This window comes from Pleurodeles waltl, chromosome 11 (assembly GCF_031143425.1).
Source record: "Pleurodeles waltl isolate 20211129_DDA chromosome 11, aPleWal1.hap1.20221129, whole genome shotgun sequence".
NCBI lineage: Eukaryota > Metazoa > Chordata > Amphibia > Caudata > Salamandridae > Pleurodeles > Pleurodeles waltl.
In genome coordinates this window covers 31231641-31258880 of record NC_090450.1, presented here as the reverse complement: position 1 = coordinate 31258880, position 27240 = coordinate 31231641, and the positions used below count along the sequence as shown (strand labels likewise).

Here is a 27240-nt window from a genome sequence, read left to right as displayed (position 1 = left end):
CAAATCCCCTTTGTTTTAAAAAAACCCACAAAATTATATATACAAAACATATCTGTACACCATCATTCAAAAACATATACAATTAAAACTCAGCCAAGACATTTTTAACCTATCAAAACCATATTTTAGGACCAATTTGTCCATAGTGGTTAGACATATTTCTTAACAAATATAAGACACAAATCTGAAAACTTGTAAAAAAAGACACATATCCCTCTATTTTGTGTCAAAAGAAGTCAAGATATTGGTGTATACCTCTTAAATCAAGATTATCCATGGGCTTTTCAAACATTATAGTGCCGTCAATTGTTCATGTGAGAATCAGTTCACTATAGAGAGATGTGTGGTACCCAGTGACCTCACTGGGCAACAGATGAATATGAGTAGTATCAAGCAATAGTGTTTATGGTGTCAAGGTGCCACTACACTTAATACATCAAGGAAAGAGAAACAAAGGTGTATGTTCAAACTCATGCTCCAACCTTGAGCCAAACATTCTTAAGTAAAATGGTTTCATTAATAAAGAACAGGTTTATTACCAAGGCTTGTCACAATTTTATGACCAAATTGGATACTTGAAAATTAATAAATTCAACCTGGGCATCAGGTCAGGTTTAATACCATGATTAATTTGATACCTTACAGTACTCAGTCAGGTAGTCTCAATCAGGAGTTAGCCAGTCTGTGATGCCAGCGGGTAACCTTGTGTGAGCCGATGGGGCTGCTAACTTTTCCCCAGCAGAACGACATTAAAGTGTTGCTGTTAAGACATATGAAAAATATATGTCATACTTATAAAAACACAGCCCCCTGCCATAGGGGTCTAAACGCCTTCCGTACAGGAGACTTACATATATTGTTAAGTATGTGGTGGCCTTGTTATTAGTTTTAATGGCAAAGTCAAACTAGCTGTGTGATTACTGCTCTTCCAGTCTGCAGTGGCAGGCTGGGAGCCATTTTGTACTTTGTCATACACAGGGTGGCACAATCAGTGCTGCATCCCTGGTTGGACGCTCAGCTTTGCATGCCCTTGGTACCCTTGGGCATCACATACCTAAAACCTATAATTAAGCCAGTACTTGCCAATTGGGTATGGCCAATTCAATATACTCTTTGTACGGAGCTAGAACACTGGTACTGAGGTCTGGTTAGCAGACCTCAGTGAACTCTCAGAGTCAAAACACCAGCAGCATCAGTCCAAAAATGTGGGGAGAACGTGCAAAAAGAGGCATTTCCTTACAGTCAGGTATTCGTGACAGTGGCATCTGTACTTGTCTGACGAATTTGAATAGGGGGTCACTATTCCAGAAACAAACTGTCTGTGTGTTATTTCATCAGTTGAAGCAGTAGGTTTCAATAGAATGATTGAAGCCACAGTGCTTGAGATGACAGATGGTTTGTTGCTGGTTGAGTAACAGAAACGGTTGTTGTAGCAATTGTGGAACACACTTCTTTGGCACACTTTATGTTTTGGGGCATTCTAGGTAGTGGCAGTAGACGTAACTTGTAGAGGGCAGATGTAAGCATTCCTATATAGTGTTTCCTGCCAAAGGGTAATAACTTCTTTACTATTTGTTTATAGTCTCTGAATACCATACCATAAATATTTACATTTATTCTATTGTCTCTGCAAATTCAATTTCATTTGTCATTATTTTGAATGTTTTTAGTTGGCTTGAAAACCTCAATTATGAAATTTTAGCATGCCATGAGGCCTATTTGTTGTACTGCTGTAAATACATATGGGTTTTGTTATATGGTACTTCCATGATTCATCTACACCTCCAGCTTCTGTTCCACTTTCTATTTCCTCAGTGCTGATTATTTTTATGATGCTCCTCCCAGGAAGGTAAACTTAGTTCTGTAGCAGGTCTCCCACCAGCCTCCAAGCTCTCATGTCTGACCTCCAATAGCAAGTCATGAACTGAACATCTGAGGTCTTGGAATCATTTTTGCATTTATCCAGTCCTTGGGTGTGCAGATGCAGAACTGGCCTTAACTGCTATTTCGTTGAAGACTTTTGATCTTTTTGTGGCACTGCTCTTTGAGACCAAATGATCTGTTAGATGTGCCTCCTCTTTGACTACTCCACAAGCACGTGCAATTCAAGATCATTAAATGTAAACTTTCAGATTCTCTCAAAAGCCATGCTTGAAAGATGAATAGGATGAATAGATGTACAGCTGTTTTGTGGGATTATAATGGATTGCAAATCCACAAAGTGGATAGTGAAGGAAATGAGGATTGCTTTTAGGAAAAAGTAATTATTATTTTAATTGAACAAATGTATTTCCTGTGAACTGTCAATGAGCTAGGAAGCACTTTCTATTGTTTATATTTCATTTCCTGCTGACATAGTGTAATTGCCCATGCACTTTTATCAATCATTTTTACTGGTCAGAAAACCATATACATTAAAACAGGGTGCAATAAAATCACACCCTCTAAAATCACCTCTATACGACATGGAAAAAATACTTAATAGAGCTACGTTTCCTATGGGTGATATTACTACTGAGTAACAGTAAATCCTAGTGTGACTTTACCACTCCAGATATTCCATGTAACTCATAATCATGACCTTAAATTCTAAATCAGGGATAGTGCCTATGCACTGCTAGCTTTTTCAAGTATTGCCACTAGCTGATCTCTAGCATTGCAGTTAAGTTCGCACCTTAATACACGATTGATACAAAAGCAGATTTCGGGGTAACATAGTTTTATCATAAACAATTCTCATACAACTAGAGATTTGTCTGATAATATCCCTGACTTAAAGTAAACTACAATATCCCTAGAAATAAGACGATACTGAACTTAGCCCAGAACAAAACATCCCCCAAAAAAGCCAGCATTAATGTGCGACCCTTGGATAGATTTTGGTACAAATGGGAGAGTGAAAACGTGAAGTAAACACTGATCTGAAATGTTGCAGACTTGGTCAGAAAACTGTGAAATCCCATTCAGGAGGTGGTAAGGAGATAACGTGCATGTCACCTGCAAATTTGTCTAACTTAGTTTTGGTCGAAGGAGGATCTGTACACATTTTCAAGGATTTTATTGATTTCTTACAGATGGCCTGTTTGGTTCAAGTTATATGTTAGCAAAGATAAATCATTCTGAAACTCACTGTAGGATATAGGTGTACCAATAGTGTTTTTGTGTGAACATGCGCCTCCTGCTTTCTTTGTGTCAAATATTGTGTTACTTAGAGGTCACATGGGTGGAGCTAACTGGTGAAGAGGCGTTAGATGTCCTCATTGCCTCAGTTTAATTTCCAGATCAATGAGTAATGATACCATCAAAGCCTCTCATCAATGTAACATTTCATATGTGTTGAATTATCTCGGTCCTACATTAAAAGAAGTTGCATGAAAATAGAGGAACAAGGCCGCTGGGTGAGTTCTTTTATAAGGTCACGGACTCTGAAGTGACTAACCCTATCCATATAATGTACAGCAGGTGGTACATTTCTCCTTATAATGACTGGGTATAGTATCACCCTCCACACAAACTGCTTAAATCCTTGGTGTTTTGTCCTTTCATTGGAAAGAAAGGGGATGTTTGTAGATATGAAGGATATTAATAGGATCTTTTGTGCAAAACTGAATATACCATAATCAATTAGTAATTTGTTGCAGAAGAGTATGAGAATCATTTTAATATGTCAGATACTAAGATTCTGTAGCAGCAGGGAGCAATGGGATAGAGTGGTATGTAGGCTGATTATTGAAGTGCGGGACCTCGTGAAAAATTACCCCTTGCCCCCGCATATAGGTTCAACAGGAGGGAGGAAAATAGGGTATTTAATGCAGAATGCAAATACCTCTAATGCTAGATGGAGAATTCCCCAACACCCATGTTTAGATAAGGAAAAGCAAGGGTATACTTTTACATGTAAACAGCTGGGTTCAGAATGACCCAGATGGGCTGGAAATTGTAATGGATTGCATCCCACTGAATATTGGTTTAAGACAAGGATGAGGGGTAGGGTCTATGGACTCTTTCTCCTCTAAGATCAGTGGGGCACATACTCATTGCCTTATGTATGCAGATGACTTGGTCTTGATGGGTCTTACACCTATAGGCTTGACATAGAGGTTGAAAGTCTTATATGCCCACCGTGAGAAGAATTCACTAACTGTTAATGTGGATAAAATAAAGGCCAGGAGCTTTTTCAAACAGGGAGGCTAAAGCCATTTTCCTGGTATTTGAATACTTCCTGTTTAGAGCAGATAATGTAGGTATTACCTTCTCCTGGAATCTGAAATGCAATAGGTACATGATGCAGGTAAGAACTGTGCTTTTTAAGCACCATTAATTCTCTGTGGTGATTTGATCAGCGATACAGGAGGTTTGTCCTTTGATCAACTCATAAAGACAGTAGCAGGAAAACCGATTCCTCAGGCCCTATGAGTTGCTTTGCATTATTTCTATACATGTTGAGCAATGATTATGGTAATGCAACTAGGGAAGCTTGAAATGCATGATGAACTTGAATGATTTTAGTGAATGATGTTCTGTATTGTATTTGAATTGTTTTAAAGAAGATGCTGTATGGTGAATTTGATTGATTTTAGTATGTATATATACATTCTTTTGTAGGCATTAATTTAAGACTATTTGAGTGTGCATATTTCTATAAGATGTATGTCTTAGAAGGAAAGTATTTTACACCTCAATGCTGTAGCACAGAATGTGTAGAAATACAATTTCGTGTGATGCCTTATATTATGCAAAACATAAAAACTGCTGCCACAAATATATCAATTCCTTTAGTAAAACAAATCAGAAGAAAGAAATGCCAGTTTTATTTTTCTTTGTGCAAATCTGAAGATATAATTGTGCTCTATGATCTGCCTTCCACAATCTCTGCTAGCTGTGGCAACAGGCATTATAATGCCACAACTCAACTGTAGAAAAAATACACTTGAGCAGTTTTGTCATTTCATTTACAAATAACTAGAAGGTATAACTCTAGTGTGATAAGAAAATCAGAGACAGGCGCTACATAGGTTTTGCAAGCTTCCTCTTAATTCTATAACAAGATCAGTGTCCATGTAATTCCACTCTCAAACCAAAGACAAGGTGGAGATAGGAGGTGCCCACATCACATGCCCTTTGGGCAATATTGCTGTTAGTTATTGATGTGAATTTCTGACAGCAGGTGATTTGGTTTGTTGTGCATCAGTGGTAAGAATGGACCGCTAAAGAAGCCTTGATCACGTCTCCCCTTGAAAGTGTTTCTTTACACCCCCACTTTAAACCCTTTATCTGAAGCAGCTCTTTACCCCAAATCTGTTATTAAGGTCACTCCCAATCTGCTCCACTCCTTCCTGCTTCCTCACACTACCTTCCCTACCTCTCAACCTGCTCCCTCTATTTACTGTACCCTCTTGTGACATGCCATAACCACTTGCTCTTTATATTGTGCCTTGCCATAACTCCACAGTTTTTCTCTCTAGCTCTCTTTATGCCATGACCTGCTCTTTTTCCACTCTACCCACTAATGCATTCCTTTAGGAAAGTACTCTTCATAACTTTCTGTGAGTAACCACTAAACACTTGTACATAAATAAAAAAAAGCTGAGAATACGTTCCACACCGCTACGCCCACCTATGCCCAGTGACAGAAGGCACATAAGCTGCATCCTCTCCACCATGATCCAAGTGCCCATATGCTGAGTGCATTTCTATAGTTTACAGAACAGAGCTTAGTGATGCCACAAAGCCGTAATCATCAAATCAATGACAGGGAAGTGTAAAGATATACAAATGTATTTTATAAAAAAAAAAAACAGTTCACAAGAAGTGCATGAACATACAAGAATAAACACTGCACTGATTTTTGCCAGCCCCAACATAAAAATCAAGATGTAACTGAGAAGTGACCTAGGTGTGGGCAATGTCCTCATTCTGACCATGGAGTTCATCTTTCATTTCTTCCTTTAGCTGCAGAAGATCCACTGTGTTAATCCCAGCCTCTCTTCCATCATCTTCCCCAAGATAAATCCTCAAAGGGTTGTGAATATGCCCCATATTGTGTTGAAGACTTCTTACTGATCATGTTGTTTCTTCTTGAAGCTCTCGTAATTGGCGATTATTTGAGGATTTCAGTTAACTGAGGACTCTCTTCCATATCACTTGCAATGACAGGGGAAGAGCAGTTACGCTCAAGCTTGAAGAATGAGAGATTCTGTAACAGTTTGTCAGAGGACCTGACATAGTTACAGGTTCTAACTCATGGAAGGTCACCTGAGCTTGTAAAATGTAGGTGGCTGAAATCATATATTTTACAGAAGTGCTGAATACTTTAGCAAAATAATATGGTTATTGATGGAGTAAAAGTGCTTCAATGAACATACAGCTCTTGTAGGCAGTTATAAGATGGCACCAGGAGGACATTGATACTGTACCTAACACAATTCTGAATTATGGGCCCTTTCTTCTGTCCAGTGGCCTTTTCTGCCTAGCGAGGAAAAGCGCAGATCCGATATGGTTGTGGCTGCAGTGTACCCCTGAAAATAGGGACCATGTTAACATTCTTCACCCCCTCTGGTAGCCGCAAGATAAAAGCCCGGAGGAGGCTTGTGAAGAAGATGAAGAGCTCGATTCTGGCCAGCTGTTCGCCCAAACACACACGGTGTCCTGTAAGAGGAAGAACAAAAAAGTTGGAGTTGTTTCTCTTAATCAGCCGCATGCAATGTTTAACAGACAAAGGGCCTGAATTTGATTTTGGTGGATGGGTTACTCAGTGACAGATAGCCATCCGCCAAAATATAAATCTCCTAGGATATAACAGGATTTATATTTTGATGGACCAGCTATCCATCACTGTTGTGACGGAGTAACCCGTCTGCCGAAATCTAAATCAGGCCCATAATCTGCAGTAACATAAGAGAAGGAATACTCCTGACGTGGGGTGCAAAGGTGCATATGACCTGTTTTGGCCCGGTGAAACACTTCCCGCGCGCACAGCACCACCGAGCCGTGCCTGTGTTTCCCCTTCCCCACCCTCGTTGCTTCAAGGGATCGAGGCCCTCCTGGACCCGATCCGCTAGAGTGTTTTCTCTGGTTTTCTTCTGCTCTGTCCATTTTTCTGCGATCTTTGGACTTTCTTTCCGGCATTCTTGCATCTCTTATTCTACTTTTCTCTGCTTTTTCATTCTTTGTCTTTTTCATCTTTTTAACTTTTCCCCAGTTATGCGACTTTTTCTGCTCTCTCCTGCTCCCCGCGCCCCCATTCGCCCGCGCCTCCCGCCTCCCAGCTGCTCCCCCTCCCTTCTTAATGGCGGTCACTGCGCGACCACGCCGCAGGTGCACCAGAGGCAAGCCCGTCCGCGCCAGTCCGCCCCTGGACCACGCCCAGCGCCAGAACCCCTGGACCCCGCAACAGCCACATCACCAGCCTCCGTTACGACTCCAGCACCCTCCTCGCACTCAACACCGGTCGAGACACAACCTGCTTCCAGGCCACGCCGAAAAGCACACACAGACACTTCTCCTGCCGCAACTGCAGCTTCACCTGCGTCAGAGCCCATAAACCTCCCCAGACCTCCGCTGCATACTCCTAAACACTCGCTACGCACGTAAGCACGCACCGAGCTCTGGGACCTGCTCGACTCCTCCACCCCCGATGTAGCATTCCTAACCGAAACCTGGTGGAGCGACTCTTCAGTGCCTGACATCGCCATAGCCATCCCGGACGGGTACAAGATCTCCTGCAGAGACCGGAACAACAGAACTGGAGGAGGCATAGCCATTGTCCACAAGGCCACCCTCGAAGTCAACACCCACCTGGACGACTCCCTCAGCTCCGCCAAACTCCTTCACTTTCAAATCCACACCGACCCCAACACCACCCTCAGAGGAATGCTCATCTATAGACCTCCTGGACCCAGGGCGTTGTTCAGCAACACCATCGCCGACCTTGCCAGCACCCACACACTCGCCTCTACGGACTACATCCTCCTCGGGGACCTGAACTTCCACCTCGAAAACAATAACGACATCAACTCCACCACCCTGATCGACAACCTCACCAACCTCGGCCTCAGACAGCTTGTCAACGCACCCACCCACACAGCTGGTCACTTTAGACCCCATCTTCTCCACAAGTGACCACGTCACCTTCAATCACACCACCGAACTCTACTGGACCGACCACCACTGCATCCACTTCACCTTCAAGAAACAAACCAAACATCAACTCATCGAGCAACCACCCTGTCTACGCTGGAGCAAAGTCACTGAAGATCAGTTGACCAATAGCCTAGCCCAGAAACTGCCCACCGACCCCACCGACCTGACATCGCCACCCACAACCTCAGGCTATGGATCAACAACTGCGCCAACCGCCTCGTGGACCAGCCTACCTTAACAATAGATTCAGCTTCTACACCCCCACCCGACAACTCCGCTCTGCCAACCTCACCCTCGCCTCCATCCCCCACATCCGGCGCAAATCCTCTGGCAGCAGATCTTTTTCCTACCTCACCGCCAAGACCTGCAACACCCTTCCGTCTGACCTAAGACAGATCCAGGACCTGCTCACCTTCAGAAGACACCTCAAGACCTGGTTCTTCGAGCAGTAGCAGCACCCCATCCCCCAGCGCCTTGAAACCCTCACGGGGATGTAGTGCGCTTTATAAATAGACTGATTGATTGATTGATTGATTGATATGGGCACAGAAGGGGGAGGCTACAGTGTCATAACTCCAAACAGCTTTGAATTCAACGAGGCATCTCTCTACATAGTTCAATAACTGCAAATAAATGCTTTGAATGCAGGGAGGCATCTCTCTACATCTGCATTTTGGCCGATATTTACTATTATTTTGTATTGCATTTGTGTAACTTTCATGGCACAGCCCAGATGCAAAAACCTTTTTGGTATTTACTATGCAATGCAAAGCAGATTTTAGTGACTTTGAGTGGATTAGTAAATAAAGATACTGCACGGTAGCGCATAGCACCGCCTTGTGTTACTTTTCCTTGGTAGACTTTAGATGGGCGGAACATGGGCTTTCCCATGCTTCCATCCATGTATTTTGATGTAAATCCAGATTTATAAAGACTTGTAAACCAGGGTTTTCATCAAAACGGTTCACTTAACTGAGGGATAACAAGGAGAAATGTTATTTCTCCTTGTTACTTCCTCTGAACCAGGTGTGCTGCATTCTGCAGCACACAAAGAAATATGAATATGCTTAGGAAGATAGTTTTTCTGTAGGAAGGTAATGCACTAAAACTATCTTGCTTGTAACAGGGACCCTTACACGATGGTCTAGGAAGCCTCCAGTGCGCCAGTGCAGAGAGAGAGCTGAAGCACTCCATAACTTAGTAGCTATGGCACTGTTGAGTGGCCTCCCCTTCTTGAAACGTAGCACATCAACTTTGCTTACCATCTTCTTCTGTGTGATATTTCAATAAATATGCCCCTTTGTGCTATGATGTCCTCTCTTGGACCTCTCAGGTCTTTTCTCAAAAACGTTTTTAGTGGGGAAAATGGTCCTCTTAAGAATAGGCATTGCTATAATTTTGTCCAGCACAAACCATCTAAGAGCAATATATTTTAATCATCTACCTTTTTAATACTTTGAAAACATCTTTAAGTTGCATGTTCACATCTTCACAAATCACTCAGACTGCCTGAATCTTGAACGAATGTTGGGGAAAACTGGAAACAGTTTAAAAGCAGAAGAGCGACCATGAATAATTAGAGATTTTTTGAGTTTAGTGATAGAATTCTCTTGGAGAAGCACAGCAAACATCCCTTCAGAGTTGAGAAGGAAGGCTGGTAGGATAGGAAGAGTACTGCATACCAAAATTACTGCATACCTGCCAGTTTTCTTTGTACTATGTAAAACCTAGTTAAGTGTGTGTTGTGAGAAATAGCAACATTCCAAGTTCTCAGTTTGGAACTTTAGGATTACCAGCCGTACATCATTCCAGCATCAAGAACTCAGAATACAAGAGTAACATTGCGGAGTAGAAAACTGGACCTGTGGTATCTCTGTTCCCTCAGTAGTACTACCACACCTTGAGAAAAGCAGGGATGGTCTACAAATCCCCACCCCTAGCCACACCTGGAGAAAATAGAGGACTAAGCTATTAGCTGTCCCATGTATAAATGTGGACCTCCACGAGCCACACCTCAAGGCAAATCAGAGAGAGGGTGGGACATTAGTCATACTCCTCAACTCTTAGGGCACATATTCCTCCATGAATGCTTCTCAAGGATGGGAATGAATGTACCTGCCCCAGAGCAGTGTAGGGGTGAAGGCATTTTTTTGTGTGATGTCTCCCCCACATGTGAAACATGCCCGGAAGAAAGCAGCATTTGTGTATGTATGTATAGCGTAAATGTTGCTGGAGTTTAGCTGGGGAGGGAAGTACTATGCAGACATACGTATAAACAAAAGGGACAAAGCTGCAAGAATGGAATTTATTAAGAAGTGTGATGTCAACAGCAAGTACAGATGTGTACTAGCACTTATTGGACCTGTTTGAAAGGAATGCATACTCTTTACACCTTGGACCAGGACTCAAATCTATTTCTGCAAATGTTTAAGTATTTTGATAGACTGTGGTGGTCTTTCCTATGATATTACATGTATTACTCACCTCTGACCTTCTTTAATTCAGAAGGAAAACTAAAACCTTAAACTAGTCACGGAGATTTATTTGTTTAAAAGGAGGGTGCTGGAAGGCGGAGGATGACATTACTTGATCACAATACATTAGGGGCCTGATTTAGAGTTTAGCAACAGGGTCTCTGTCGCAAATGCAATGGTGTACTCTGTCCACCAAACCCTCTGTTCACCCAGCTCTTTTACAGGGCGGTGGACCCTAAGTATGCCATCTCGGTGCCCTGTTGGCTTCAGTGATGGAAACCTTCCTCTACTGACCCAACAGAGTAGGGGGTTGTTGGAGAAAGAACATTATGTCATTCACCCTATTTTGAGTAATGCCTATAATTTCAGATCTATCACGAGGACAGGAAAAAAAAACAATAACTCCTACACCATGGGAGAAAAATCCAACGGTGTGGTGGAAATTACATTTTTATTTTTCAGACACAACTCCTGCTTGGTAGTTTGTTTCTGAAAAACTAAAAAAATTCTAACGTTTGGTGGACAGCAAAACTGACAGCAGCCATCCACCAAAGTTTCAATACATTGAAAGGAACTGCCATGACGGAGGTTGCCTTTAAGGTACAGAGATGAACGCTTGGCAACAGTCATTTCTAAATATGGCAGATGAAGTGCCATCAAGATGTAGGATGTAATGTCCTCTGATTGCCTGATGGACACTACTCTGTCTGTCACACTCTAAATCAGATCCTAATTTTCTTAAAGCCTGACTAGGCGTACCTGCAGAAAAGGGCAAGAAGGCCTCCTTGTTCATGAACTTTCCTTCTTTGTCAAGGAAATGTCCTGGATTGAGCTGGTGAGGTGTCTCCCAGTGGTCAGGATCAAACAGCGAAGATGAAAGATTAGGTGCGAAGATGGAACCCTACAAGGAAAAAACAGATTATTGGATTAGAATGATAGGCACAAGATGACTCTATTAATGAAATTATTTAAATATTTATCATTTCTCCTTTTCTTACAGTACAACTCTCACCAAGGTGGGTGTCAGTGCTCTAAGGTCTGTTCTAAGAAGGTGAGATGTTGGACTTAATCTTTCTAGATTCCAAAACCCGTACAGTCATTCAAGTGAGTTTGACAATGATCCTTGAGAGTTTGGTGGGATGATGACCATGGAGTCATGAAAGTTCTGGGAACATCAATGGAGAATTCTCAAAGGTAATACATGATGAACTTGAACATTGAGAAGGAACATCAAAACAGATAGTGATCCATGGGGAATTCAATATCTGTGAGAAGCCAGGTAAGGTAAAGCACCTCAGGAATTAGACCAATATGTCCACTATGATCTCTTTTTTAAATGTCATCTGTTTGATGTGTTTAGATCTTTGACAGCTCCAGCTGAATAGTTGGACAATATTTTTAAAGAATACCCTCATCAACATCCCTCTTACAGAGCAAGTGTAGAAATGGGTTAGAGTTGTTTTAGAAATGTTATGGCCAGTTACTGTCTGGTAGGATTCTTTCCATTACTTGGTGCTCAGGTCAATAAAATGTGGGAAAGTTGAACTCCAGAGAACAAATGCATTTCATTTGATGCCACTTCTTAGTAATGTAAGGGGCCATAAAGGTCACACCAGAAATGTTCACTGAAAAAGGGGAGGCGGGCCAGGAATTACATGGTATGACATGCATAAAGAAGCATACACATAGAATACCAGAAGGAAATTAAGATTGTAAAGCAAATAGTTTGGAAAATAGATCAGATATTGTCTAGATGTTCTCATGGCAGTCTCTCTAATCACAGGTGAGCCAACCTGTTGAGCTGCCAGATAAGAATATTAATTTATTTCACCAATTTTTGGGCATAAATACGTTGATTTCTCTAACCCACAACTCCATAGTTATCTGCCCCTTTGACCTTAATTCAGATGGCCAAGGTCTAAAAAAAGTAAATGTCCATGTCATACTCTACTTCATGTGTGAGGTGTATCTTGCATTAAACTGATGGTAAAATTTGCAGCCTCTGCCATTGCAAAGATTTCATTTCCAGGGATAAACCTTTCAATGTGTACTTCATATGCTGCCTTCACAATGCTAGTGCATTTACCTTCCTTGTCAAAAGATCCCCGAAGTGTCAGCTTCACACCATGTACTACAATGTTAGTGTGTTTGCACCTTGCCTGATGGTAAACTTTGTACTCAATGATATGTGTTTTGCCTCACTATAATGCATTGCCTATACATTGTCAGACGTCAACCCTGCTCTGTCTGATTCACACTTCCTCTCACAGTGATGGCCATTAGGTCTCTCAATGCTGGTGCATATGTACCTTCTTAAAGCTGAACCCCTGGAATGAGGTTTCCTTCACCGTCTCCCTAAAGAGGCTAACGGCTACAACGTTGCTCATGCGCTGTATCTCATGGATCACTGCATTGGTGTAGGGAAGCCTCTTCCGGTCCTCATATTGAATGTTCTGGGACTGTCCAAGGACAGCATCTAGCTCTTTCTGAACATTCCCTGCAGAGAGATATTTACAGGATTTGGTGACATTCCAACTCACTAATGTCTACAAGTACTATCGTTTTTGCAAGATAAATGACAATGTAAGCCCATCCCACATCCCATTTCAGCTCATCTCAGTGCAACTCAACCCTGCTCTCAGTTCAATTTAAACAATCTGCATCTAATGACAAACAAGAATATAGATATATAATAATTCCAGAGACTCATGTAGTATGTATGAAGGTATTTGTTAGAAGTCGCATAAAAGGGCATGTCAATTTCTATGTACAGGAGACCCTATCCCCACCCTAAGAAGGTGACTCTATGCCATATTTTACTAAGAGCTCTTTGCACTTACTTATGATATGTACGTTTTCCTATTAGTTATATCTATTGCAGGTTCTTTATGATTTGCCTTTCATCATTTATATAAAGCTTTGAAATTACAACTTTTCTCTATCTTTCTTATAAGAACGTTCACTCCCTGCTACTGAATTAAATTCTGTAGACAGTGATGGCTTCTGCTGGGGAGCACCAAAGGTAGAACTGGGACTACACTGCTCCTGGGCCTAATTGTTAGCGTGTCCCATGAGTTGGATCTTAGGATAAGGGTTTGCGTATCCACAATTACATCCACTGTTTGAAAGATTGGTCTCAACTATATCCAAACTCAGGTGTAAGCAATACATAAAGAAAAATATTTAATAAATAAACATCCATATCTTAGTGGAACATCATGAGCCAAAAAATATTTCTTTAATTCTATTTGGTAATTTACTGAGCACACCCATTCCTTATACATCTGAAGCCCCACACGATAAGGTGAAAAATACTTTCTGTAGTACCCATCCTAGCCCTCACCTTGGATTTCAGGGTGTATCACCATGTAGAGGAATGCCCACTGTAGGGTGCTGGTGGTGGTCTCTGTCCCAGCTGCAAAAAAATCAGCTGCAAGGCGGACCATGTTATGCTCATCAAATGTAGAGACAACATCATGAGGATCCTAAATGGAATATTTATATGTAAAGTCAGCAAATGTGAAATATTGAACAGGCCTATTGTGAAGACATCACATCAACACTTTGTGGACTGATTAATGATATAAAGCATGTGGGTCTTGGTCATGAAACAAAATCAATGGAAATTAGGGCATTGAATTGCAGAATGAATTTATACAGTTTGCTGATTTCATTTTATCGTAGGTATGGATAATATTGGGTAAATTTAAGGTAAGAGCAGTATCTTTCTCTGAAAAGAGGAATGGATCTACTTAGTTGCAGATAAGAAAGAGGAAATGAAAGAAAGAATAATAGAATTAGTGAAGGATTGGTGTATTTATTCATTATTTTAATCTGTATATTGTCATATTTATTGACTTTCACTTCCTTTGGAGAGTTGTGAAAGGTTCTCTGCCAAGAGGGTTTTGTTGACTTGCTGGAACTGTGTTTTGCAGTTTGATGCTAAGAGAACTGAGGTGAGGTCCTAAGCTTGCTGAGGGTAGGGGCCCACTTCTTGTTACAGAGAAAGAAGGGTTATTGACTAAATTGACCAGGTGCTGATTTAAGACCTTAAAGTGCAAGAGTTTTGAAAGCTCAGTTGGTTTGTTAGTTAAGAGCTGGGGTTAATCGAAGTTTGTGAACAGATGTCTTTTTAATATTCACTCACATGTTTTTCAGCCGTTAATTTTAGTATAAAAGTCCATTTGCATGAGAAACCAACTAGTCATAAAGATCCCTGTTGTATGACATTTTTTCTTAGCAGCGCTTTGTTTTCTATGTACAAAGCAACTCCTGGAGCTTGAATAGACCAGCCAACATGGCAGAAGCAAACACTTACTTTTGATATTTTGTCTTGGTAGAAATCAATCAGGTCCTGGGGCTCCTCAGGTGCTCCATTTGCTTTGTGGCTCTGGATTTCCTTCTTCAGAAATTCTTCCAGGAAGGCATTGCTCCTGAAGATATCCTGATGAGGTCCTGGAAGATGCCTCATAAGCCACGGGAAAGCATCAAAGAGCTGCAGTGAAAGGTATTGTACTGATGAAGCAGAGTGTCCTTTTCTGATCATAGATTTTACAAACATATTGTAGGCACTTAGCAGGATACTCCCTGAATGTTTTCCTCTAAAACAGATGCATTCTGGATTATGGGTAGATAGGCATGAAGCTTATCACTGTCATGGGGCACGTGTTTGATCGCGTGCGTGCTTAAGATAAAATAAAATTAGAAACTGCATTGTCAGAAAATGTAAAACATAAGTAGGAATGTGTTGTGAAAGTAACTCTATACAAGAGTGATACTATGTATGGACTAGGCAAGAACACGTAGATTAAACCCAATCTATGCAAGTCCTTGTTCTTCTTTATATACTCAATGGGAAGCCTTGCTGTTTGAGTCAAGCTGCTAAGATTGAGCTCAGATTCCCTACTGTGATTAGTGTTTATTTTTCAGGAGCTGTATTGTCTGTGTTAGAGCTCAGCCACAGCTCACATTACCTTTGAGGCTTCTCTTCCTCTGAGCTTTAAAGTCCAGTTTCCTAGGCCCATGAACCCTTCTTACACTGCCTATTGTACAACTGGTCCTGCTTACCCAGTCCCCTAAGTCCTTTATTGCCCGCCATCCACAGCCTGGATCCACAACAACCACAGAAATATGCTATTTGTGTCCAGATGTGTCTCCTGCATCATGTTGCTGTGAAAGTCAATTTGTCTATAAGGAAATTTAGGGCACTAAAAAGAAGTGACAGAGCACCTATGTTGATGGTAATTTAGAATCTGTTCTAAGATCGAAATTCTAAATGAAAAAATACAGACTGTGCAAAGGTACAGGGTAGCAACTGAAGAAGAACTGAAGCACACATCAGAAGGGGAATTAAACAGATTCAATGTGAATTTTATTTCAGTGGTGATCTGTCCTTTACCTCAACCTACATATGTAATTCAGAAACACATCATACTATACTGTTTGGTCACTGTCTTGTGTCCAGTCTTAATGTATGATACAAGGTCTGTTGCTGCATCTACAGTATTTTGAAGTGCTTTGAAGTTTATTAATTGTTCAATAATGCAAAACATACAAACACCTATGTGAATTCCCTACGTAACACTGTAAGAGAGTAGGGTGCTGAAATAATCACTGATAATGAAAACACAGATATGATGTCAACTGTGGGGGGAGTTTCCTATCTGTGAGAACACCAACCTCCCTGACAAGCACAAACTGCCCCCTGCTGTGAGTTTGATCCAAATTAATCAATATCTCAGAAAGTTGTTGGGGCGAAATTGGGTAAGATTGAGAAAAACCTCAGCTTATCCTGTGGCAGTTGTATTCATCTCTCTTCATCTCCTTCTATATCTCTTCATCTTAAAACTTATATTTTATCCCAATTTCTCATCTGACGTCTATTCCTATTTTTTTCTGTCTTTGGTTGTGTGTTCCACTTCTTTTATTGTATCTATCATTGCCTTTGGCCTTTGTTTTGGCCTTCCACACGTTCTCTGATCTACTGCTGGAGTTTTTATTCCTTCCATGTTTCAGCATAGTTTGTCTCTTTTTTCTCTTACTCGCCCTCTCCATTTCCATTCCTGTTTTACTTTCCTCTCCCTCTTCTTTTTCTTTTCAAGTTCTCTTTCTCCTTTAACTTCTTCTCATCAATCAGTTTCTCTCTATTTGGGCATTAATCTTCTTCCTAAATTTCTCTCTCTGTCTATAAAATAAAACATACTTTTTTATCAGACTTCCTTTCACAAGCTTGTTTGTAATCTATCTCCTGTCACACATACAAATTTCTGTGTTCAGGTTGTATGAAGTCATGTTATGACTCACCCTGCCCCACGCACTGACTATTTTGACAGTAATTACATCATTCGCTTTAATGAGCAGATGGAACTCTTCATCATCTCTGGAGAAGCGGTGCCCAAAAATAACAGCAGAGATCACATTAGTGACAGAATGGACTATCGCAGGAGAAGGATCCAGACTTTTCCCTGTGATCAAAAAAAGAAAAAAAGTCACTGGAGCAAGTTATAGTAAACCAGAGAGCTGTGGTGCCCATGGGTGACCATACCTAGCAAACAGATTAAAACAACAGTGGACTAGAATGCTTTGCAGAATAATTTAAGAGGTTATTTCAATAATTTGATACACTCCTCTTTTTTCTCAGTTAGCTATCAGGGTAATTGCTATATTCTCTCAGGTGCAAGGACAACCTACCAATGAGATATGAGTACCCAAGTGTCCGGCACTAACCAAGACATTGATTAATTTCTTTGCAATGGAAAGTTGGATCCCCATGCCTTCTTGAATTTAGAGGTAGCTTGCCTTGACCAGTGAAGGTATAGCTCAAAGGATATAGTGTGAGGCTTGAGCGTAGATACAGTGCAAAGCAGATGGAGTTGAAATGTAGATGAATGTTTCTTTCTTGTATCAAAGAACAAAACATTTAGATCACCTTATATATATGTTCCAGTGCATTAAGGATAGTAACCAAAAATCAATTCAAGAGATAAACCAACACACAGAAATGCAGCTTTAACACTGAAAACAGGAGTTACAAAAACTGTATACAGTTCTCAGTTCCTAGGTGTTCATGAGCACTAAACCATTTGCAAACAAAAGAGAACCATGCCCTACTTGCCAAAAACAGTATATCTGTTTACAGTCTGTAACCAATGATGAACAGCCAGCATCTCAATACAACTTCCCCAAAGTCACTCTAATTCTCTCCTATCTAGATTTTGTCAATAGACTTTACTGTCATATCCAAAAGACACAGGGATAGGCAGTAAAATGTTTGTGCCACAGGACACAAAGTGGCAATTTTTGAGGCATCTCATTTTGGCAGAGTTTTGTAGAGTGGTAGATAGGGCTAAGTAAGGATACTGCTTTAATGGACACTAGGGAAAGTATGATTGTTCCAGTTGAGACCGCTGACAGCATTACATTAACATCCTGGTGAGAGAGATGTGCCACATAAGACAGGTGGGCATTAGTGTTGATGGGACAGATTAAGTAGCTACCTGATCAATGCGTATGTTACATGGTTCAACTGAAATTTTAAGCCATACAGGGCACTTGGTACCTGATTCACAAAGGGCAATCTACATGTAGAGATCCGCTTGCAGCTTATACAAATGCGGTGACCTCTGGGCAGAAAGTATGCAAAATTTAGTGCTAATATATAGCCCTAAATGCTGATTTAGCATTTTGCTTATTTTCACATACCTTTTGCAAAATTTCCTGGAATTGACAAAATCTGCCCCCTACCAAAGACCTCTCACAAGGGCATACCTTGGAATATCAGTCCATCATTTATTCTCCTAGAGGTGGAAATATCACAATTGTTATTCTTGTTATATATATTTTTTTTAAGTCCTTTTAATCCAAGAATGTCCGCAAATTGTGGTCATGATTTTCATAACTTCATTAAAAACAACTGTGACAAGCAAGCAGCCAACACGATTCAAGAGAGCAGTTGCTTCTTCAGTGCTAATAACTCAATCGTCCTAGTCTTGGGACAAATGTTACAAAGAAAAAGTCATAGTCATCTAAAGTAGTACAACATTATTCATAGGAATAATTAGATATCTTCTTGAGTTAAATTCTACTGAATATTAATATCCAAGATAAGGGTATCCAAAAGAATATTATTACCGGCTCAATTGTGGGAATGTTTTGAAACACAGAATGATGAAAGCTAAAGTCATGACCACCTAACTTATACATGTAATACTGATATAAAATGTACTGAATTTCTGTGCCACTCTGATGGTGAGAAAACTTCCTTATTTTGAGTTGATGGCCATGCCAGTGTTTTACCACCAAAGATTAATGGCCTGATTTAGATATTGGCAGACTGGTTACTCCATCACAATGGTGATGGATATCCCATTTGCCAAAATCTAAATACTATTGGAAATAATGGGAATCTTTGGCTGATATTCAACTAGTGCATGGGTAAGAAGCTTGAGCTTCCACCATCTGATGTGGGCATTGGAACTGTATCTTCAAAGTGATGTTAAGTTGTGGGTTCCCACATAGCTAGCCTATTCATTAGGGAGACAATGCCCTTACTTTACCATCTCTTCTATGGCATCTTTCCACGAGTCTAACTTAAGCAAACATGGTGAATAGGCTGCTTTTCAGGGAGGTAGAAACGTTTCTGTTACTAGGACTTTCACCCCGTAGAGAGGTTTAAATTGAACAGCTGGACCGATGGAACAATTAAATTCCAACGGTCCATGGGAGTGCCCACGTTCAAGCTAACACTCCCTTAGCCAATAAATACATAATAGTCCAAACACAAAGAATTTTCTAGTTTCTCCATATACCAGTCAGGCTTTAGGGTCCTCTGAAGGAGGTCACCATATTTCTTTCACCAATGCTGTTTTTTTCTCCAGCTTCTCAAGTTTTTCAACCTTCCTTGTATCTTTCCATCCCTGCTTATATCAAGTACCTGTTGTCATGTTTGGATTAAGAACATCTATGTTCCATGTTGACCATGGAAGACCATTGTCAAAAATGTGTTATTTTTCAATGCAATAGTCTGAGGGCCTGTGCCTGTTGGATGGTGCCGGCGAGGAACTGTACAAGAGGTTGGTGTGGTGGCAGAGATTAGTGAAAGTCACTGGCCAGCAGCTGAAAGAGCTGGGGCCACTGTCCAGCAAGACCCAAAGCCAGGACATGGAAGAGGAGATCACCTGTCGGTGACCTGCCAGAGGTGTGACTTCCTCCTTTCTGGCGATGGGGACTGAGTTTGGAGATGGCCACCATGTAGCTTTGTGAGTCCCACATTTTGACTTGTTCTGTCCTGAATTTTCACTGGACTGACAACAGTTCTGCTAACCTCGTCCACTCTGTCTTGCTCTGATTACGGCGACCATGTTAAAAGGTAAATGGTGCCCGCTTGCTATTGCTTTTCATTAGATTTTGCCTTGATTTCTACTTATCCTCATAACTGAAGTGCCTTGCTTTCAAAACGTTCATGCGTATCCTAACCCATACAACTGTTCTTTTGCATGCTGCTGGTATGCAGTAGTATCTTTTCTATGTAAAGTGCTTAATAGTCCCTGTCGTTCTGTCTAGCTCTACATAAAACTACACAAATTAACAAATAAATGAAAAAAAATATAATAGATTCACATTACTGCAGTTGAACCTGAATAAGACCAATGTGTGACTCAGATGTTTTAATAATTATCATAGAAGTGGCACCTGGACCTAAATCAAGTACCTTTCGTCATCGCAAAGAACTCCACCAAGCTCTTGGCCTCCTCCTGGATCCGCGCCTCTAGACTTTTCTTGCCGAGTCCGAGATTCCTCAGGGTTGTCAGGGCAAAGCGTCTCTGCTGCCTCCAGGTGTGTCCAGAGGAAAGGATAACTCCTAAGTAATCAATTGTGTGTTACATTTTTAGTTAATTATCTCTTCAAAGTAATATATATTGACTTTCTCTGCGAAGTAATGTATGTACAAGTAGAAGTACTCCATGCAAAAGGCTACAAGATGGACTGGTCTGTCAATAATTTTCATTTTTGAACTGCAAATATCATGCTTTCTCTCTTCTTGAAACTGATTCAGCAACTGTCACTACCTTTACTAGTTGCTGAAAATAAAATTTGAAGATAGTCAGAGTCGCTGACACACCATGGCATCCACGAGTGTCTTCCTTCCATGCAGATTCGGGAGCCCTATATCTGCCACACAGGTCACAAAATAGATTCCCTTTGTTTTTGTTCAATATATAGAAAGATAGCTCTTAAATCCCAAGTGTTTCACATGGATGCTCCCACCGCTGCACAGGGTCTTGCTCTTCAGAAGGCTAGGTCACAGTTCAGAAGTAGGTTTGGAGGGTAACACCACTGCAACGATTGTCAGTAGTACACACTGCATGGGCCTAGACAGAGAGAGCACAGATCTTTGCCCCACTGGAGGGGAAGGCTGAGGAGAAGGCTTCATTGCAGCCAGGTCACCATACACACTGTGCCACTGTGGCAGGAACACTATATTGTGTAACTCATGCGCAGTGTTCACCTCTGCCCACCATGTAAGCCCTAGTTCTTAATTATCTGTGGTGATATTGCTCCACAGTCCTTTCATCCATCCACTCATTCAATGTGTACCCACTTCACAAAGCTTCCCTCCATGAGTAGGATCAGGTCAGGAGTAAGTCATACAATCCCTCAAAGGGATCTGTTTATATCCACCCAGAGAATCATTACAGCTGTCATAAATACCTACACAACGCGTATTCCATCCATTCATAACCCAACAAAGAGCACCTCCTGCCCTCTGACCCCTGCTTTTTAATACTCCCAAAGGGTGGAAGAATGGCTTAGTGAGTTACACCTATGATGCTGGAAAAGGCTGTGCAGATCACACATTCAAATACTTGGAAAGCATACTCACTCTTTTGTAATTCAAGGTTGGTAATATCAGTGCCATTATATTGGATCATAATAACTCCTACTATGTACAGAGGTTAGAAATTACTGAACTGCGCAATAAAGCGCTATGTAAAAACAATTTCTCGCTGCTTAATTATGCCGATGTGGAGCAGGAACTATTTACCTTTCCCCTTTGAAAGTTCATGAAAAGTTGGGATTGTAGGGCGTCCAGCAAACTCTTCGGAGTGGGAGATTAGAGCATCTCTTATAGTCTGACATCCGTTCAGCACAATCACTGGTTTCTGGCCCAGCCACACGGTGAAAATGTTCCCATACGTCTTTGCAAGCTGGGGATGGGAAGTAAACCTAAATGATTTAATAGAACAGCAAACAAGAGGCGAGCAACTACCAACCCTTCCAACTCAATATCTGATCTCTAAGGGGAAGGTATCTATTATCCATTGCAGACTTTGCGCAGCCTTAACAAGACTTGTCAGCTACGGCCTACTTTTGACACTTTATATAGGGCAGTAGAGCTGGATTACCATGCAGGAAGACAGTAGCTCACACAAACCTTGTCCCTTCCTATGCATTGTTTTACTTTCTGAGAATTTAAGGTACTTTTAGCCAATCATCACATTTGAAATTGTCTTAACTGAGTAGTATAAATGATTGAGTGTACAACGAGCAATTTAAAAGGTGCAGAGCTTACAGTTCATGTATACAAGAGGGCATCAGAGGATTCCAAAGATTTCCCTAAACTAAACCCTCTTCTCCTTTTTCATTTCACATCACAAATCTCCCTTTACACCCTGCAGTTCAAAATATATGTCCTCCATCTCTCAAGGGTAGAATCATCTGCATTACTAATAATGAGGTGCAGATCTATCAATCAATACTTTTATTGGAGACATCTCTCTTGGTGTCCAATTACGAAAGATTTTTCTATGAGTAGTTGTGCCTTACTCAAGGCCTAGTCACTGTTTATCCATGTATTTACAGGAGTAAATCTTGCTTCATATGAAAGAAGCTGTATGAATCACAAATTATCCAGTCCGGATTAAAATTGGGTCTTAATTGCAGCTAGAAACAGACATGCATTTCCCTTACATTGTCCAGACTCTTACAACAACACCCTCATACAACTTCTCAAAGACTTTGCTCTGGAAACATCATCAAGGAGTTTATCAAAGAGATGGTCCTCTCACATCAAGTTTACAAGACTTCTAAAAGAATGAAAATGCCACATCAATATAGTGTAATTCACTGTCCTGGTTGAAGCCTTGTTTGTCTAAAGCTTCAAGTGCTACATATATACACGGTAGCTGATGATTACAGACTTGGTACAAACAGAATGTCTTGTGTGGACTATGGATTTAGGCCTGTGCAGCAAATACATGCTCTGCACCAGCAACATTCACCCCCTGTCTATTCATAATAGAGATCATATCATGTATGAGTTTAATGGTGATATCCGCTCTTGCATTATACCCAAAATATGCGTATTACCTGCCGAAAAAAGGATGCTATTTTCCTCACCGCAATCATTTCACTTCAAAGAGCTGTTTATATGACTTTTTCACCTAGGAGAACCAAATCCTCAATGGAAGGTTTTTTTTAATAGCATCTTCTACATTGACTCGTGTCTTCTCATCAGACATATACCTTTTTAGGGTTGAGCGCAAAGCACTCTGATACTGCTGTAATCTCTCTTTGGGATTCTAACCACGCCCAGGCTTCAATCTCGATGTGATCACTGCTGCAGGGTGTGGGGGCATTCCCAGATTGAATATTTACTCATAGGTAATCTTAACCTGGTGCCATTCCTCGACTTCATGGTCAGATGATGCTAGAGACGGTGTCTGTTTTTATTGTTGTTGATATTGTGCTCGCAGAAGGAGAGCATCTGTGAGATGCTCATATAAAACATGTACACAGGGCAGTAGAGAAGTGTGCATTGCTGCTGCCTACGCTGTGCATGGTATGAGTGATTGTGTGTGTGCTGAAGCCTTGCTGTGCCTGTGTATGAGGGAAGATTCCCCTGCTGATGTCTGTGCTGTTCCTGCTTTGTGTGTGAGGGGCATCTGCATTCCTCCAGCCTGTGATTTACCCGTCAACTGTGTGAGGGAAGCTTGCACTGCACGTCTCTTTGTGTGCACATCTTTCTGTTATTATATTTCTTTGTGTGGTGGGGCAATGTCTGCTGTGCTTTACTGGTTCAATGTGAACACTGTCGTGGTCATTTAATAAGCAACATAGAGGCAAGCATAGCAATGTTTGCTTATCTGTGGCAGTGTGGAAGCCGGTTGGATAATGTTTGCTGTCTGGGAAGTATTTGTAAAGTGTCTGCAGTCTGAGAGTAAATCTTCTGCCTGAGCATGCACAACCTGTAATCTGTACCACCAACTCTGGCCCCAGCAACAGCTCTTGGCGGGAATAGAACCTCCTGTTTGAGCAGCATCACTGCACTTTGAGCATCTGTGGCCCATTTTAGCCCCATCATTTACAAGCCTACTGACACTGACTATCACCCCCCAGAGGCCAGCATTATGTAAGAAGCAGAGTGTTTTACTAGAGCAACAGTTACATAATGGATTTATTCTGACATATGATGGCAGCACACGGCATGGAATTTGCAATTCCAGAAATAACCAACAGATTTGAGTGGGGTGGTAACTATCAGGTGGATATGAATATCTCATGCATCTGACACGGCGTTTCCTGTGGCACAGGTGTTTGTTTTAGACTATCTAGTATTTTGTATGTGGATGTAATTTTCTAATAGGAGCAAGCATGAACAATGATGAGCGTGGGACAGAGGAAGACCTGGATGTAAAGACCTACAGATTGCATCCTAAATCTGATGCCACTGAGGCCTGGGGGCAATATATATTTGCCTCAACCCTCTTCTGCAGATGCAAAAATAATAAGCACTTCACACTTGGACAGTTACACTGGTAAAAGGAGTCAGGCCTAATTTAATATACACCCCAACAGTGTTGATATCACAAGAGCATGTGGCAAAGTAACAGGTACACGCGAACTGGCACCTAGAAAGTGGTTGTATGGAGTGTCTTGAATAAGCAGCCGCTTGTCTTGGAATAACATTAATAGGAATCCATATATTAATGAATCTCTGATCAAATACTCTGGCTGATCCATAGCACCTCAATACAACACCGGAAGAGTCATCCTCGTGCTCTGCCAATCAGAGGGCTCACCTGTGATGTGCGAGGGGGAGCAGCATTCGGTGCCAGAAAGCACCGGCTTGTAACCAAGGCCCTCGGTGATCTAGAACAGAGCCTGTAGAAATCCATCCTTGAGAGTTTGACTGAGGTCACTTCGTAGTAAAAGTGAGCGTCGTTTAGTTTAGGAGAAGTTTATACCTAAGCACGTACCCGGGAGAACCATCAAATTACTAACTAGTCGGAGTGATTACTTACTTTTCCCCGTGGGCACGGAGAAGCCCAGCGGAACCAGCAAAGGAAAACTCCTCGTGTTCTTGTAATAGGTTGGTTTATCTTTAAAGCTAACAATAGAATTAAATAAAGCAGCACAGAGCATGGGCAAGCAATCAAGATTTTGAGTCACCTTTAAAACATGCCTATGAGAAGCCACCTTCAAGGAGTTTGATTGAGGTGACTTTGCAGTAAAACTAGGCATTGATTAGGAAAAGACTAGAGGGCAGATTTAAGAAAATGGCATTGCACTCACTTTCCTTGCGCCCCTTAGCTCCCCCTACCGCCACCATTTGTGTGCCGTTTTTAAAATACGACGCACCATGGCGCAGGATAGGAGGCAATACGCTATTGATGTACTCTGCAGGAATAGCACCAACATGTTGGCGCTACTCCTGCAGAGTACATAGGGGCCCATTATAAATAATGGTATGCTCCCTTTTAACTCCTGCTCTGAGCAAGTGTTAAAAGTGTCGAAAAAAGTGCCGAACAAATTGTGCAAGGAAATTTCCTAGAATTCCTTGTGCCATTTTATTTGTCCCCCTAATGGGGGAACGCCCCCCTTGCATGCATTATGCCTGACTTTGTACATATGGCGCAGGGAAAATGCCACTTTAGTGCCGCAATAGTGTCCAAACAATTACACCAGGGGTGCGCTAATGTGGCACTATGGGCTCTTAAATCTGCCCCTAGGCTTGGTACACTGAAGAATGCACCCATAGAAAACCAAGCAGCATTTAAAAGTATCATTATCATTGAGCAGTAGAAGAGACATTCCGATTAAAAGGTGTGTGTTGTCTGTGTGAGTGAGTGAGTGTGTGCATGTTCACAATCCACTGTGAAAGAAAGAGCATAAATAATCTGTGACTAGTGTCCCGCCTACAACGTTTTCTTAGGCCCATGTATCAGAATGTGTATTTATGTAAAGAGCACCATAAACTACACACTGATGGGGTCATTCCGTGTCTGGCGGTCTTGAGACCGCCAGACTCGGGGTGGTTGTCGGACTGCCTCGGTTATGGCGGTCTGATCTGCCACATTCTGACTGAGGCTGAGCTGCCTCAGTCATACTGCCAACACCGCCAGGCTGCAGTCAGCCTGCAGCCTGGTGGTCCTGGCAGTTGTAATCTGCCAGGACCATCAGCCTTTCTATGGTGGTTTACACTGCAGTGGAAAAGCTGGTGGAATGGGGGTGCCCAGGCCCCCTGGGGGCCCCTGCAAATGCACTTGGCATGGACAGTACAGGGGCCCCCATGCACAGCCCTGTCGTGCATTTCACTGCCCGAATTATGGACAGTGAAATGCGTGACGGGTGCTACTGTACCTGCTGCACCACTAAATTGAGACGGCATCAATGTTAAGGCCCTCTTCACCACAGGGCCGGCGGGCAGAAACACTGCTTCTGCCCACCGGCCCTGTGGTGAACTTGGAATGTGGCCAGCAGGTCCTGGCGGCACTAGCGGTCAGGTGGCGGGTTGAGTTTGGTGGGCGGCTTCTGCCGCCAGCCAAACTCAGAATGACCACCCGAGTTTGGAAACTTTAAACACTCACCAGAAGTCACAACAACCTTGTGAGCAGGTCTACTGTACCTGAATGAGGCTCTCATGGTGAAGCACAAATCCGAGGGTCCACAGGTTGCCGAGGATGGGCAGCGGGGTTGGTCCAGGAGGATACTGTCTCCTCGACCACTGCAGCTTGAGGTAATGTGCAATAAGGATAGTGAGAAACAGCACAAGTAACAGCTCAGTGATTATCAGCATGGTGGATGCCTATCTCTGCTTCCAGCTGCTCTCCTTAACAATGGACTTTTACTTTTCTCTGAGCTATTCTTCCCTATTGTATAATTTATGCCTCGTTATTTATTAATCTTATATCTATTTCTCTAGCCAGTCCCTCTCTTCTTGTCTTTCTGTCCCTTTCTCTATCTATCGATCTATCTAACTATCTATCTATCTATCTATCTATCTATCTATCTATCTATCTATCTATCTATCTATCTATCTATCTATCTATCTATCTATCTATCTATCTATCTATCTATCTCTCTCTTCCTATCTCTATTAGGTCTTCCTTTCGCTCTGATTCTTTGGCATGACTTTCTCTGCCATGAATGTCTGCCCCCCTTCCTTGCCCTTTTCTGCTAACCCTTTATTTTACCCAGTTTCACCTTCTTTCTCTTACTAGGTCTGCTTTCAATTCCTCATCTCTTTTCTGTCTTTCCTCCTTTATGTCCAGCCTCAATGTATATCTCCTTGTATGTAAGCTTAGCCTGTGCACCTCTGCCCCTTTCTATTTCAGTAAATGTT

General features: G+C 41.7%; 1 protein-coding gene across 2 annotated transcripts; it reads right to left on the bottom strand.

The window, feature by feature from the left end:
* LOC138265297 (cytochrome P450 2J6-like) lies at positions 1-27240 on the bottom strand. Of its 2 annotated transcripts, none has more exons than XM_069212903.1 (9): positions 26524-27240; positions 21661-21823; positions 20326-20475; positions 16920-17080; positions 14935-15111; positions 13960-14101; positions 12926-13113; positions 11376-11517; positions 1-6648 (listed from the first exon to the last, which is right to left on the bottom strand). In XM_069212903.1, the coding sequence occupies exons 1-9, from the start codon at positions 26692-26694 to the stop codon at positions 6470-6472; spliced, it is 1473 nt and encodes a 490-aa protein (XP_069069004.1). In that variant the 5' UTR covers positions 26695-27240; the 3' UTR covers positions 1-6469. The 2 variants fall into 2 exon arrangements, with proteins under 2 accessions (XP_069069004.1, XP_069069005.1); XM_069212904.1 differs by having other exon boundaries at positions 16956-17080.

Coding starts and splice junctions, on each gene's coding strand:
- LOC138265297 (XM_069212903.1), bottom strand. CDS start 26,694: ATGCTGATAATCACTGAGCTGTTACTTGTGCTGTTTCTCACTATCCTT. Junction 17,081..20,325: donor GTTCTTTGCGATGACGAAAG/GTACTTGATTTA, acceptor TTTTGATCACAG/GGAAAAGTCTGGATCCTTCT. Junction 14,102..14,934: donor ACCAAGACAAAATATCAAAA/GTAAGTGTTTGC, acceptor TATTCCATTTAG/GATCCTCATGATGTTGTCTC.